The sequence below is a fragment of the Stigmatopora nigra genome, chromosome 3, assembly GCF_051989575.1.
Source record: "Stigmatopora nigra isolate UIUO_SnigA chromosome 3, RoL_Snig_1.1, whole genome shotgun sequence".
Lineage (NCBI taxonomy): Eukaryota > Metazoa > Chordata > Actinopteri > Syngnathiformes > Syngnathidae > Stigmatopora > Stigmatopora nigra.
Genome location: NC_135510.1, coordinates 16147036 through 16163268, shown reverse-complemented (window position 1 = coordinate 16163268; position 16233 = coordinate 16147036). Strand labels below are relative to the sequence as shown.

Below are 16233 nucleotides of genomic sequence, written 5' to 3'. Positions count from 1 at the left end.
ATTATTTTTTAATTCAAGATGCAACTAACATTTTAGCACGATAGCATTTGCTGCCAAATTGGTTCACTAAAATTAACAGTAAAATTGGTCACTTTTAAACTCTTATCATTGCTGATTTTAGTCTTTTTATAGAAAAAAAATCACCCTAGATTTTCAAATCGACTTTTTCCAAGGTACTACCTTGCCCTCAACCAAAATATTTATATACTAATCAATTTGTAGACTTGATCATACAAATAACACTTTGCGTTTATTTCTCTAGTATAACAAAACTTCATTTAAATTACATTGACAACACTTTCATTCCGTTATCCAAAATATATTTGCCATTCAAGGCTCTGTTACAATGTTTATTTCATTCAAGGCTGTTTCCTCTTAAGCGATTATTCCACTATAATATTTATTCTCCATCACTGTAATCCACCTTAACTTGAATGACCTTTCTATACGACCTTGCTACTTTTTCATCATTCTCTCAGAGGAAATGTGACAAGACCGAGGGGAGGAAGGTTTGGGGTACCAAAAACTCTGAACCAGATCCAAGCCTCAAAGAACAAACCATGACATGAAAGCCCCGCATATTTTTTTTTTACGCAAATGACGATCTGACTCAGTCCCGATTAGTTTTCCCCCTTTTTTGTATTTTTTATTCATGCTCTGCAGACCTTCTATGAAGTCTTGACAGTCCAATCAGGAGCGGCACTGAAGGAGAAAGTGTCCGACTTCATTGTTTCAACTCATTACAAGGCCGTGTTGATCTGCATACCTTTCAATTTGCGTAAAGCCCTTGTAAAAAAAGGGTAGAATGAGGAGGAGGAAGGGAAAAAAATGCAAATAGTGCAAAGGCAGAATTGAGCATGTCCATATCTGAACACAATCAGGCTTGCCGTCGCCTGAGGGCTGGGTCTGTTCCGCTGCTGGCAGCCGTAGCCTTGTGTGTTTTGTTAAATCGATGGGAAAGTCTGAGCACAAATGCAAACGGAAAGATTTCGGCCAACCTATGCCGGAAACAAAAAGATTTGCTATTAATAATCGTCCTGGTTTATTCAACGTGCAATTAATCATATAAGAGTAAGCAATGGGCTGAAGGTGTGCTCATGAACCGTTGTGGGTTTTTGTTGTTGTTGTTGCTGTGATCAATGATACTTTGTCTATTCTCGGGCAGAATTTCATAATTCATGCTTTTAGTGTAGAAAGGGCTAAAGGACGTGTGTCAAAGTGGAGGCTCGGGGGCCAAATCTGGTCCGGCGCATCATTTTGTGTGGCCCGGGAAAGTAAATGAGTGCAGACTTTCTGTTTTAGGATCAAATTAAAAATGAAGAGATGAACAAATGAACAAATTTAATGAACAAATTTAAATTAAGAGTTTATGTTTATTAAATTTTGAGATTTTTTTCCCTTTTTTTTAAATCAATAATTGTATTTTTTTTAATCTATTTTTTTCTGTTTTCTGTTCAAAAATCATTTAGTAAAATCTAAAAATATATTTAAAAAAGCTAAAATAAACATTGTTTTAGATGTATCTGTATTATAATCAAATTCAAATTAAGAGTTTATGTATTATTTATATATAATTTCGAGATTTTTTCCCTCTTTTAATTCAATAATTGTAAATTTTTAATCAATTTTTTTACTGTGTTTTTAGTTCAAAAATATTTTTTTAAAAAGCTAAAATAAACATTGTTTTAGATCTATAAAAAAACGAAATATTCAGGGATTTTAATCCAGTTCTTTTAATCCCATTTATTTAAAAAAAATCTAAATATTATATCTAAAAATGGTCCGGCTTGTACTATTTATTTTATTTTTATTTATTTTTTCCGTTGATTGGACTTTTGCCAACTCATCAATTGAAGAACAACAATATTTGATTGATTGCTGAATCTAAGTAACTAGGCCATCTCCTTTGCAGGGGCGTGGCCTATCTGCTCAAACTAACGACATCATTGGTTGTCATGAGCCTATTCAATAACTTTGTATGAAAATTGGTCTGAACAGAGTATTATTTCTAATAATGTAGTGTGCTGTGTTTTTGGTTGAAAGCTGAAATACATCTTGCAGTTGACTTAATGTTATAAAGACTCCTCAAACTCAATTCATTTATATTTTACAGCACAGTCGTAGTCGCTCACATTTTATTGCGCCAGGGACTTTTTACTTACACTTGACGGCCTATTTTGAGCAGTAGGCATAGAAAGTCATAAAAAAAATCATGAATTAAAGAATTAACTACAATCTGAATCGCTAAAGCTTAAAATGTCCACCGCTAAATAGCCAATTTTGGGTCTTTTCTTACCTATTAACTCTATGTTCATGAACTCATTGATATTTTGTGTCAATTAAAATTAAGTACCAATTACGTGGAACTTCAGCCATCCCATGATACTTTGCAGAGACAGTAAAAAATATATATACAAAAACAGGCTAAGCAGTAGGTGAAAAGGACCCAGCAAAAAAGTATGCGAAAATGTGAAGTAAATGGCCAAAAATAAATTGTAGTATCCAGGCTAGTTATGTTTATACATGCCAATGATTTCATTTTTTAGGGAATATTATTACAGTGGTACCTTGACATATGAGTGCCCCGACATACGAGTCAAATTTGAGATACAAGTCAAATTTGAGATACAAGTCAAATTTGAGATACAAGTCAAATTTGAGATACAAGTCAAATTTGAGATACAAGTCAAATTTGAGATACAAGTCAAATTTGAGATACAAGTCAAATTTGAGATACAAGTCAAATTTGAGATACGAGTCAAATTTGAGATACGAGTCAAATTTGAGATACGAGTCAAATTTGAGATACGAGTCAAATTTGAGATACGAGTCAAATTGGAGATACGAGTCAAATTGGAGATACGAGTCAAATTGGAGATACGAGTCAAATTGGAGATACGAGTCAAATTGGAGATACGAGTCAAATTGGAGATACGAGTCAAATTGGAGATACGAGTCAAATTGGAGATACGAGTCAAATTGGAGATACGAGTCAAATTTGAGATACGAGTCAAATTTCGGGAAAATATTTATCTTTAGATACGAGACAAATTTTGATATACGAGCATACAGTGGACGCGAGAGACTGCTCATGATAACAAAATGGCCACCGTCTTTTCCATCACAACTCCCTGGTGTAATGTTTCTACGAGCACTGGGCGGAGCATTGCAGTTTTTCAGTGTTTTATTTTCCTGTTAATCAGTGCGAATGGCGTATATACTGCTCATTGGCAAGTGGTCGTGCATTATCCTATTGTGAGGACATTTATGTGCATCATTTTGGGAATATTTTGAAGGGAAGACAAAAGCAAACAACCCTCAATAGGTTGCATCTGAAAGTCAGGGTGGAGGCGGGGCCAATAGAGCCGACCCGGGAGAAGAAAAATATCAACATTTAAAAAAAAAAAAAAGTTTAGTGTAAGGTTAGAGTAAACTTATTTTCAAGTGTCTGCATAGTAATCCAAGTTCATTTAAATTTGTTTATGTTATGTTACAAGCGCGTTGCCATGCAAAAAAGTGTGAGGATCCCTAAAAGCCATTGACGGCATACAACGTTCATATCCACTTGTGTGCCTATTAATTTGTCAGAGACACACCATTCCAGCCACTCTATCTGTCCTCCTCCTCCCCGAGACTATTTTTATCACCCTCCTCTCTCTGAGATGTCGTCTTGCCCTCGGCCAATCAGGTCGGCCATTATTCTGGAGCTCAAAAAGGGCTGTCTGTCCGGCTTTTTTTTCTTTCGGGAATGAAGTCGTCTGGTAGAGCCGGCGGCGGCGGTCGGGGAGAGGACGCTGCCGGCCGTCCGCCCGTCTTTTTCCTCCTCATCCTCACGTCGACGCTACGGATGAGTCTGTTGTTTTTGTGCGGGTTTGTAGATGACTAAAGCGCCTGACGGACAGAAACCGCGTTGAAAAACATTCATCCACGGGCTTCAGACCCCGGACAGATGAGGCACTTTGAGGCAGAGCGTCTTTAGGCACTTTTTTGTCAGTTGAAAAAAGACGACTAGTATTCAGACTACCGTATATACCAGACTATAAGTCGCACTTTTTTCATAGTTTGGTTTGCTCTATGACAGCCTTTGTTTTTGGTTAAGTTATCTGAAAAACTCTTATGTTAACAGATGCCGATGTAGCCTGTTTGTTCTCCATTTTGCTATTGTTACTTTTAACAAATGTTTTTTCTTAGTTTCTAATCAAATGAAAAAATGGCTTTCCCAAAAAATATTAAACTAACTAAGGAAGTTGACTTGGCTTAGCCAAACCAATCACCGTATTTTTCGGACTATAAGTCGCACGGAAGGCAAGTCGTACCAGCAAAAATATACAAAATGATGAGAAAATGCCTCAGTTGTATCGTATTTTTTTGGACTATAAGTTGCACCAGCAAAAATATACAAAAAAAGGAAAGAAAATCAACCTATACCTCGGTTGTACCGTATTTTTCGGACTATAAGTCGCACCAGCAAAAATATACAAAAATAGGGGGAAAAATGTGATGTATACTTTGGTTGTACCGTACTTTTTGGACTATTAGTCGCACCAGCAAAAATATACAAAAGTAGGAATAAAAAATGGGACATATACCACAGTTGTATCGTATTTTTTGGAATATAAGTCGCATCAGCAAAAATATACAAAATGTGACGTATACCAGTTGTACCGTATTTTTTGGACTAGGCGCACCAGCAAAAATATATTAAATGAGGAAAAACTTTTTTTTCAGTTATACTGTGGTAAATATCACATTTTTTTCTCCTCATTTTGTATATTTTTGCTGCTGCAACTTACACTCAGTGCGACTTATAGTCCGACAAATACGGTGTATGATTTGGCTAATCCAAGTGAACTTCCTTTATTAATTGTCTTGAAAAAAAAAAGGAAATGAAGCTGTCAGTCTTTATTCCCGCTAATCAGAACATATATGTATTAATTACTAATTGTTTAGCAGGGGGATTTTGGTGTAACCTAATTAAAATCTGCTGGTAATAGGAGCTTAACCTCATTAACATACATCGGGCATACATTAAAACATTGCGCTCACGTCGTCGTCTCCTCACCTTCCATCTGCTTTCGACGCAAAAAAAAAAGAAAAAAACCTTATGTATCCCTTCTCTTCTCACTGAATGATGGCGCCATCTGCTCTTGTGGGAAATTAGAGGCAAATGCGGCAGGGCAAAGCGCCCCCGGCGAGCCTTACCCGTGGGGGGAATGGAAGAAGGCAATCTGCTGCAAAAGTCGTCTGCATACATCATGCATCCGTGACGGCCTTGATGGAGTTAGCTAAAGGCTAAAGGGCTAACGCGATGATGCTAAGCATGAGATGTACCACCTGCTTGTGTTGTTTGTTTTTATTTTGTTTTGGGGTTTTTTGGGTGGAATTTTGGTGTTTCAAGTAAAAAAATGTGTTTTTGGGAGGAAATATTGGGTCAAACATTGTAAATGTAGTGAAGGAGAAGCAGGTGAGGCAATATTTGCCTATAAACAAATAATAAAGAGAATTTTGAATGTCTTTTGTGGCCGTAAATAGAAATATAAACAATTTTATTCTTTATTTGACTTGTAAGAAAAGATAAAATGATTCTGATTGGATGAAAAGTCCCATTTACTTCCAAAAAAAAGTTCTTTTTGGGTCTTGGAGTTAGCTCAAACAAATTTGGACGTGTTTTCAAGTATTTAAATGGCGTCTTTGGCACAACTTGACTCTTATTTGGCAAGAACTTAACATTTAGTGTGTCACAGGTGGTGTAGATATTAAACATGCTTGAAATTGGTCACAAAATTGAGAAATCTTTAAGATTCTGTTTCAAATTTTGAATTTGAATAACTACAGGGTACAATACAGCAAAACCTGTATTGACTTTTTTCGTTTTGTTGCCTTTGCAGGACTTCCAGCTGCTGTATGAGGAGGCGCGCTACTACCAGCTGATGCCCATGATCAAGGAGCTCGAACGCTGGAAACAAGAGCGCGAGCAGCGGCGTATGGCGCAGCCATGCGATTGCCTGGTGGTACGCGTGGCGCCCGACTTGGGCGAGCGGATTGCCCTAAGCGGCGAGAAGGTTCTTATCGAAGAGATCTTCCCCGAGACGGGAGACGTCATGTGTAACTCCATCAACGCCGGTTGGAACCAGGACCCCACCCATGTTATCCGTTTCCCCTTTAACGGCTACTGCAGGCTTAACTCCGTCCAGGTAAGGCCAATTTCTCATTTTCCTTGGAATCACGAATGGTTTCATATTTGCCGTTCAACCGTCACAAATAACTTTATTTCTGAGGAACATACTACGATGTCTTGGCTAAAAAAACTTCGTTTTGAGGTTCGTGCCCTTTTTGGAAGTGCTACGTTATGTCCGTATACTTCTATACATATACACACATACCTATATGCATATATTTACTTATAAGCTGGAAAACAGTATTATTTTGCAGGTTTTATGTGAAACATTTAGCTTTATTTTCCGTACTATATGGTGAACCAGAGTATAGGATACAGTAGTGGTGGTAGCAGCAGTAGTAGTAGTAGGGGATTGCATTATACATCAACTAGATGGAGCTGTGCTAAAAAAAAGTACCATATTGTCTGCTCTATAAGGCGCACCGGATTATAAAATGCGGTAGTGGTAGTAGCAGTATTAGTACTAGTGGTAGTAGCAGTAGTAGTGGTAGTAGCAGTATTGGTACCAGTAGTAGTAGTAGTAGTAGTAGTAGTAGCAGTATTAGTACTAGTGGTAGTAGTAGTAGCAGTATTAGTACTAGTGGTAGTAGTAGTAGCAGAAGTAGTGGTAGTGTTTTTAGTGGTAGTAGCAGTAGCAGTATCAGCGGTAGTGGTAGTAGTGGTGGTAGCGGTAGTAGCAGTAGTAGGAGATTGTGTATTACATCAACTAACTGGATCCGTACAAAAGGGAATGTCATGCAATGTTTACCAGATATTGATCCATATATAAGACGCACTGTATTATAAGGCGCACTGTACAATAAGGCTCACTTTTGAGAAATTCTAAGTCTTTTAGTGGCACCTTCTAGTACAGAAAGTACGACCATCATGATACTTTTTCTTGATATTCTTTGCAAATTTTGCACTAGCCACAACATCTTCCCCCGCAATGCACCCACGGTAGAATATCTTTTTTTCCCGGGTATTTTCCACTGGTGTTGCCCTTAGAGGAAAATATCAGCTTCATACCACAGGCACCATGCAACATACTCCATTGCTCACACATATATACCAACCAAAGACGACTCGTTTGACCGCCTCCAGCACCCAAAAAAAGAGTCTCTCCCAGGCAGTACTCTGACACCTCCACCTCTACCTCCCTCCCTCAACCACCTCCGGGGAAGGAGAGCGTAACGAGCGGGACAAAGCACGCGTGGACTGCGGCCATGTTTCCTACGAAGAAACAGAAAAAAAAAGAAAGCAGCAAAGGGCTGGAGGAAGAAAAGGGAGGGGTTGCTTGCTTGGTGCAGGGGAGGAATGATATGCATAATTTACACTTTACTCCTTTTTAAGACAGAGCTTCTTTTTTTAAAATAAAAAAAAAATAGGCTCCAATATAACAACGCCTCAGGCCATTGAAATACACGTATTGCATTTTTTAATGCCATACTTACAATTTCTCAAACAGCCTCAACCGGTTTATACTTCTTTTATAGATTTTTAAATGACTTGCAATATAATTAATTGGCGGCATCAACTAACACAACATTTCCCACAATCTGTTTACCAGACAACGTGATTGCGGAACGACGATGGCGGCAACGCATGGGATTAGGACATTGAAATGGACTTTATACTGTGTAAAGAAGGAAAATGGAGAGAACATTTTTGAGTTAAAGACTAGTTTATTAAATATTTAGTCCTCATTACCTGTACCAGGACGCTAGCTAAAGGGGTGTTGGTTTAGTTTGAGCAAATTTGTTGGTGTATCTCAGTGGTCTTAAAAACTAATGTCATTTTACTATTCAATGAAAAGCAAGTACCGTATTTTCACGACTATAAGGCACACTTAAAAGTCTTACATTTTCTCCAAAATAGACAGTGCGCCTTATAATCCAGTGCGTCTTATATATGGAAAAAACAGAAAACCAAAAACGAAAAAATACTGCTGTCGGATATTAAAAAAACACACGCCTGAACTGAAACAATACTGTTAAATATGCAGATGCCATCTTAGTTTACAAAATCTTCCTTCATATAGCTCCTCCCCCACTGCAACATTTTATACCAAAAAAAATCCAAAACATCAACAATGGCTGGCTCTAGAGGTGACTGTGTAGTGAGTGCTTCATACCTGGAAGTCAATAGCAATTACCGTATTTTCACCGCTATAAGGCGCACTTAAATGTCTTAAATTTTCTCCACAATAGACAGTGCGCCTTATAATACATACTTATAATACTGCTTTCAAACATTTTTTTACATTTTAAATACATATTTTCAAGATGCAACACTTTTTGTCAGCCAGTCCGATTACATTTTCTTATCTTAGCAGTTATAATTGACCGTACAATCAGTAAAAACTCTGACCTCATCCACTCCAAAATATGCAGTCGGTATAAGCGTAAGAGGAGACCTTTTCCAAACAAGTCGTCCACCGATGTTCCCACGGGCTATGAGAAGGTTAGCAAAGTAATCCCGGTGTTAGCCGCCAGACAATATACTTGTCATCTGATTACAGTGCGGGACCCCCACCCAAGGCAAAACACGCAACCACACCCTACCCAAACAAGGAAGGTTAAGACAGTGTTGTCTGGAACAAAGTGTGTATGCTTTGTTTATCTGACTATGAGAATAGTTTTAATATTGGGTTTATTTCAGGAAAATTACATTGTTTTTTCTTGCAGTAGGATTTTTTTTTAAACTATGTTTTTATTATTGTTATAAAACATTGCACTAAAAGAGATAAAGTTAGGCACCCATACCACCTTAAAAAATTATAGGATGAAAACAGGGAACTTTTTGGATGTCAAAATCAGTAAATTAGAACCTTTATTTCTGTTAAAAAAATGCATATTTTTGGAACCTAATCTTTTAAAAAGCCATTTTTCCTAATATGCTGAAATTATTATCATAACTTCTCCCTCTGACATTAATATCATAATTTTTCCCAATTTAAAACTAATAAAATGACACTACAGTGATTGAAAAATGGTCCTTCAATCTTGTTAAAATCCCCCAATCTTATTTTATTCCTAAAAAAATGACACTATGACTTATTGCTCATAAAATTTCACCTATTTTTCTTTTTTAACGTTTTTGTAAAGCCGCAGTTTTGCACTTTTTTAAATCAATTTATCAATGAAATATAACATCTCACTAATGGCATTTTTTTAACCAAACAGCATCTGCCACATAAAGTTATTTTGTGTGGTTTACCAGCGTTAAAAATATAAATAAATAAATAAATTGTTTAGAAAAGAGCCACATCTTGTCGCGTGATCCTCCAAAAAATCACGAACGTCATTTTGCTGTGCTAATTGAAACCAACTGCACTTTGTTGCCTTTCCAGAATAGAAGCGAAAAAAACGGAGCAGCAAAGGCGCATAACAGAGGGAAAACATTTAGGCAGACTTCCAAACATACACACACACTTGCCAATACATCACAGTGATGAAGCGCTCACATCACAGCACGGCCGATCCGTCCTTCATCAGCGTGACACTGAGGGCGAAAGGGGCCTTTGTCCTCCCCGCCGTCGCCGCCGCCACCAACACAACCCTCCGCAACACCCTCTGACATGTCGCACTTCACACATTACAAGTCCATCATTCTTAGGTAGTGCATGTTCGAACCCCACACACCGTCAGGTACAAATACTGTACCAAATAGTACTTTTTTAGAGGATACGCATTCAACAAAGCTCATTGGAGTTTAAAGAAATATATATAAATATTTTAAGTAATTTTTTTGTTATAAATGCGGCTTATACGCGAGAAAATAGGGTAGAAACTTAGCGAATGAAACGTTATCCATCTAGTTGCCTGTCTTTTGTTTTTGATAAATAGATTTTTTTCAAAATGTTGTATGTTTTTAAGCTTCGGAAACTTTAAATATGCTGTCGCTCCTATTTGGTAGCTAGCAAACTAGCTCTCTAGCTAGACCGCTAGCTAACTCCAAGGCTAATCATCTAGCTGTCTGTAATTTTTGCTACGTAGACAAAAAAAATATATTTTGTGAAACTGCCAGGGACTTAAAAAAAATGAAATAAATAAAAATAATGTCGCTCCTATTTGGTAGCTAGCTAGCTCACTAGCTATAGACCTAGCTAAACCCAAGGCTAATCATTTAACGATCTGTCTATAAATTTTACTACGTAGACTATATTCAAAAAAATGTCTTTCAAGTTGCGAGGACTTATAAAAAAAACAACCAAAATAAATAAAAAAACTGTCGCTCCCATTTGGTAGCTAGCTATATAGCTAGGCCGCTAGCTAACCTAAAAGCTAATCATACCTGTCTGTCTTTTTTGCTAAGTAGCTTCAATTCAAAAATTCCTAACTTGTAAAGATAAACTTTTTTGTATTCTGTAAAATTGCCTTAGTTGGTGCTTTAGTATGATGTCAATCAATTTTCTACAATACGTTTCTATAAAAAAAATAGCTGTATTGAAAAATCCTAATAGTTTGTGATGCGATTCATCGCTATTTCTTATGGGCAAGTGAAACTTTTTAAAAAATTCAAACAAATTATAGTCTGGTAGAGTCAATTGTGTTTAAGTGCTTCCAACTTAAGGCGTTATGGGCCTTGTACTGACATGCTTGTGTTGAACCTCGCAAAAGTATTTTTCGCTGGGGGGCAAGCTGGAGGGTGAGGCTTGACTCTGGGGGTGCATTCCCGTCTTAGTCCAATAACATCAATGACTTAACGGCTACTTAGTATTAAAAATCACATTTTAATATTTCTTAATACATTCCTTTTTACTTGACCTTGTACTTTTTACTTTAATGATGAGTGATGAGTATGTTAATACTTTAGTCCTTTTTTTCTGTTTCTGTTTCATATGTACTATTAACGGATGCACTTTTTTATATGTATCCTATCTTGTGCTGACCCCGCCCATCTGTCAAATTTTTAAAGTCAAAGTTTGCCCACCCCTGACTTAAATGAAGTTTATATTTGACATTTTTATCTTGTAATGTGCAAATGCGGTAACTTACTATTATATAAATTTGTTAAACTGCAGCTTTTAAACTGTAAAAACAGCTTTAACAGTTTAAGTAATTTCAACTCCAGAATTGGACGTTTGTCCTTCAAATTTCTTGAAAAATAAACCTTCATTTTTACGATTTTCTAGTTGAATTGACCTAGTTAAGATAATTTTAAGCCATTTTTACAGTTTTCGGACCCTAAAATCCTATTTTTTCCATAACCTATCTGACTGAAATTTTCATTTCTTGCCTCAACCAATCAGACACTGAGGTCATGACTTGTACCCCCGCGCTGACCTTTCCCCCCCTTACCCTAAAAAAAAAAAACTTTCATTGTAATGAAGTAATACTATGACTGTAGATGTGACCAGTTTGAACTTGATTTTTCTTTTTTAGCGAGGATTCACTCAGTAGGCGCTCTTAAAGCTTGTGTTGTTAATCCTCTTGTGGCATAGTTGCGTACATTCAAACTTGAATATCCTCAAGTGTTGGGGATGCGTAACAACCTGGAGCTTTGCCGTGGTTTTGCGATAAAACTCTTCTTCCCACACTATCTTTATTGATCGGGCGAGAGTCCCAACGGGTGTGAGAAGGGTGACACGCAGAGGGGAAAAATGCAATGTGATGCAACCATTAAAGAAGCCAATGTAATATCATTTCCATAATCGTTTGCCTGTCATGGATTTAAAAAAAAATGAAAAAAGAGGAACGAAAGTGATGTTCTTAATTAGCCAGCCTCACCATCAGATCTTCTTTGCTGTCTGTTTTTGTTTCGCAAAATCTGGAAAGGAGCTTTAGTTTTTTTTAATCGATCTGTCATTGACCTATAGTAATGTGTCAAAGTGGCGGCCTGGGGGCCAAATGTGGTCCGTCGCATCATTTTGTGTGGCCCGGGAAAGTAAATCATGAGTGCTGATTTTCTGTTTTAGGATAAAATTAAAATGAAGAGTATAGATGTATATTAAATTTCCTGATTTTCCCCCTTTTAACTCAATAATTGTCATTTTTAGTCATTTTTTTCAGTTTTTAATTCAAAAATCATTTAGTAAAATCTAAAAATCTATTTAAACAGGCTAAAATAAACATTGTCTTAGATCTATAAAAAATGGAATTTTCAGGGTTTTTAATCCAGTTCTTTTAATCCATTTATTTAATTTTTTTTTTTTTTTAAAGAAAATGGCTCAACAATCCCCCAATCAAATTCGATCACCGTCAAAATCAGCCAATGATAATTTACGTTAGCGTATAAATGTGTCATCCGATAAAGTTAGCATTAGCTAACAGGGTTTGGTAAAGGAAACTTTTTTAAAATATCTTTTTTTAATACTCTCTATGTATACTTTTCATTGTGTTACAGTTTGGCTTATCTGAGATTTGAAAATTTGAATCTTTAAGAATTTAAACATCAATTGTCGCCATTGGCAGCGGAAATTATTCCGATATTAGCAATAGTGATGAAATTTGACAGTGTAGCAACATGCATGTTTGCATGTGAAATGTGGTTTTATGTTTGGGATAAAATACAGTGTACATCAGATGTACATTAAATTAGGCCTTGAGGCACTTAAATGATTATAATACATTGGGAGGAAAAAAAATTGAACAGCTTGGGAATCACGTTCACGCCACATTGGCTCGTAATGAGTAGAATAAAGTCGTGCTCGTTGCTGTGACAACCCAACTTGAGTACTTTTTTCTTATCAGGATATTCCGGAGAGATTGTTTAGAGTCATAGATGAAGTGTGTATTTTTTTTTTGTGGGGTCAAATTCAGTTTAAACTGATTCAAAATGATTTATGGATAAACTCTTACCTCAGAAACTTTCACTTCAAGTTTGGGATGTTAAAGTTGTACATTTTGTGCTTTTGTTAGTAGACCATCATGAGAATATGGAAAACCAACCAAAAAATACCTTCAAGTTAACAGTTTTTGATGCTAATTCTTGACAATTTATCCAAAAAGATGATATATTTAATTTGGGAGGGCTGGCATTGAATAACCGTCAATAGCTGTTAATAATTTAATACTTGATACATTTTATGAATCTATATTTTACCTGAAGCCCTGTTTAACACATTTCAAGATGGCCGTTTTGTCCTTTGATTGCTACCGGGTGAGCTGATACTACAGTAATCCCTCAAATATCGTGATAAATCTAGCCCAGACTTGGCCGTGATAATTAAAAAAAAAACAATTAACCTATTAAAAAATATATATTAATAATTCTTCAGTGCTGAGTCCTAGTAGCAAAAATGTCTTCTAGTTCAATGGATTTAAAAAAAAATTATGAACCTAAAAAAAATGTCTTCAGTGCTGAGTTTTTACATTTTTTGAAGTAAAAATAATAATACAAAAAATAAAAATAATCCAAAAAAAATTACAAAATTCCCCTACTTCGAAATCCGCAAAATAGTGAAGTCACATAAGTTGAACCGCGTAATGGCGAGGGATTACTGCAAATAAAAAAAAGACACCAATTTAAAAGTTGCTGTCCAAAGAGAAGTCCTGATATTTTGGACTGTTGATGACCCCCTCACCCAAAAATGGCCGACCCGTCAGGACGCCTCATGCTGTTAGCGCCGTGTTAACGATGAGCAAATTCAAGAAAGGTATATATATATATATATTTTTTTTAGACGGTGGTCTATAATCCATCATCATCAGACGCTTAAAATGCAAACGGCACGTCATTAAGGCGGCTGCCCTCCCTCCCCGTTAATTCCAAGCGCCGTCCGTAATAGAAAGAGACTGGCGGGCTCGCCGACATCACACGGCGCTCCTGCACTATTCATGATGCCGGCGCCCCCTTGGCCGGGCGCAGCGAGGCCACGAGCTCAAAGGGTTGCGCAGAGTGCGAAGAGAGGTGCGTTCGGGGGGCCAGTGCGACCAGCTGATTACTGGAGCTCCTAATTTGAGTAATGAGGAGGCTGCGGTGGGACCGGGACGCCGCGGGATGGGCCACGTGTCGGGAATTAGGATGCGGTGGAAGGGGAGGGGCCAAATGCATGATCCATAGTTCTATGACTAGAAATAGTAGCAGATCGCTAGTGTTTTTATTTATTTTTTTAATATATTTTTTACCTGGTTGTACACAATTTTAGATCTTTAAATGCAAATAGGCAAACATTTCATTTAAAAACTCTGTCATACATTTTTCTAATATTGTGTATATAATATATTTTGCAAGGAATACAAGAAAAACTAAATAAGGGTTTTAACATCTATTTATGACTAGAAATAGTAGCAGATCCCTAGTTTGTATTTATTTTTTTCATATATTTTTTACCTGGTTGTACACAATTTTAGATTTTTAAATGCAAATAGGCAAAAAATCTGATTTAAAACTCTGTCATACATTTTTATAATATTGTGTATATAATATATTTTGCGAGGAATACAAGAAAAACTAAATAAGTGTTTTAACATCTATATTTTTGGTGGCGACCTTATGTCGACAAAAGTTGAAGGCTTCGAGCAATTTTCTCTTCATGTGATGTAAGAATCTGAATTATACTGATTATTTATTTACAATATTCTCTTTGTGATTTAATAATCTCTAATATACCGATTTTTATTTATTTTTCATGTTAATTTATTATTTTCTTGTCATTTGGTTAGTTTTTTTTCACTCCCAAGATGACCTCAGACTTTAAATATTATACGAAAAGCACTTTTGTACTGACTCTCCTCACATGACCACACCCCTTTTAAGCTCCACCCCTACCTCATGGTGAAAAGACGATCAATCAATCAATCTTTTGCACTTTGTTTTTGTAATATTTTTAACAAAACAGCATAAATCTTGCTTGTATGTACGTAGAAAAAACAACATAAGAACATAATTATTTTTTTTTAAATAGAAAATGACATAGGTACCCATGTTTTTTTTTTAGAGAAAACGACATAGGAACATAAGTCTTTTTTAAAATAGAAAATTACTGTCTTTCTTTCAAGAAACAAAGTCTTACTATACTATATAGTTTTTTTTTAAGAAATAAAGCCTTACTAGACTATGCCCGTTTTTACAAAGAAAAATAGCATTGCTATAATGTGTTATAATAATAGTTGAACACTCCTAAATCTGTTACTTGTCCTTTTGTGCCTTGCAATTGGCTATCCACCGATTCAAAATGTCCCCTACCTGGTGCCCTAAAATAGCTGAGATAGGCTCCAGCACCCCCACCATGACCCTTTTGAGTACTATACGCGGTATGGACAGGGTACAAATGAACATTCAGACCTACTAAGCAACTTTATTTTACTTCCCCAAACACATTATAGACATTTTTATTTGTTTTTTAACGTTTCTTCTTCTACACTTCTTCAGGTTCTGGAACGCCTCTTCCAAAAAGGCTTCAGCGTGGCGGCGTCCTGTGGCGGTGGCGTGGACTCATCGCAGTTCAGCGAGTACGTGTTGTGCCGCGAGGACCGACGGAGTCTGTCCATCAACACGCCCATCAGGATAAAACAGGAACCTCTGGACTAAAAAAAAAAAAAACACCCAAGGAAGGGACCACCGCCCGGCTAAATCCAGCGGGAACCCAACCACGAGGCCACGCCCTGTTTGCAGAGGCTCGTCCAATCCTCTGCGGGGAATGTAAACGTAAACATGCAGACACACACACACACACACATAAGTTTGGATTCCAGCCCAAAGAGCAGCTTACTTGAAAGTTTAGGACCATGGCGCTAAAGTTTCTCGCTTGGACGAAATGGCGTCTTCTTCACATACAGTGTAAAGATTTAATAGGATTATTTTTTGGTTGTTTTTTTTTTTGGGTGGGGGGGGGGGGGGGGGGGGGGGGTTGGTACTTTTTCCAATATGAAGGAAGTTCAGTATTGTGGTGGTTATTCAGGAATGAATGTTGAGAAAGAAAAAAAATCGGATTTTAAGAGTTGGATTCTGATTTTTAGAGGATTTGGGAAGATGACTGATGTTGGAATCTGATTTTTGAGTGAAATCTCGGAATTTGGATTTTGGAGTTTATGTCAGGATTCGGACTATCGTCTGACAATTGGGAATTTATTGGTAGGATATTCAGAATTCTGAAAATTTGAGAAGAGTTTCTGAAAATTTGAGATCAG

The 16233-nt window shown here is 36.8% G+C and overlaps 1 protein-coding gene across 3 annotated transcripts in view; it reads left to right on the top strand.

The window, feature by feature from the left end:
• The window catches only part of kctd15b (potassium channel tetramerization domain containing 15b), a 30053-nt gene extending 14136 nt beyond the window's left edge, over nucleotides 1-15917 (top strand). For all 3 annotated transcript variants that reach the window (XM_077713274.1, XM_077713273.1, XM_077713272.1), the window contains 2 exons: nucleotides 5889-6194; nucleotides 15476-15917. In XM_077713274.1, the coding sequence (XP_077569400.1) occupies nucleotides 5889-6194; nucleotides 15476-15634 (465 nt within the window). In that variant the 3' untranslated portion in view covers nucleotides 15635-15917. The remainder of the gene's footprint in view (nucleotides 1-5888; nucleotides 6195-15475) is intronic.
• The last annotated feature ends 316 nt before the right edge of the window (nucleotides 15918-16233 follow it).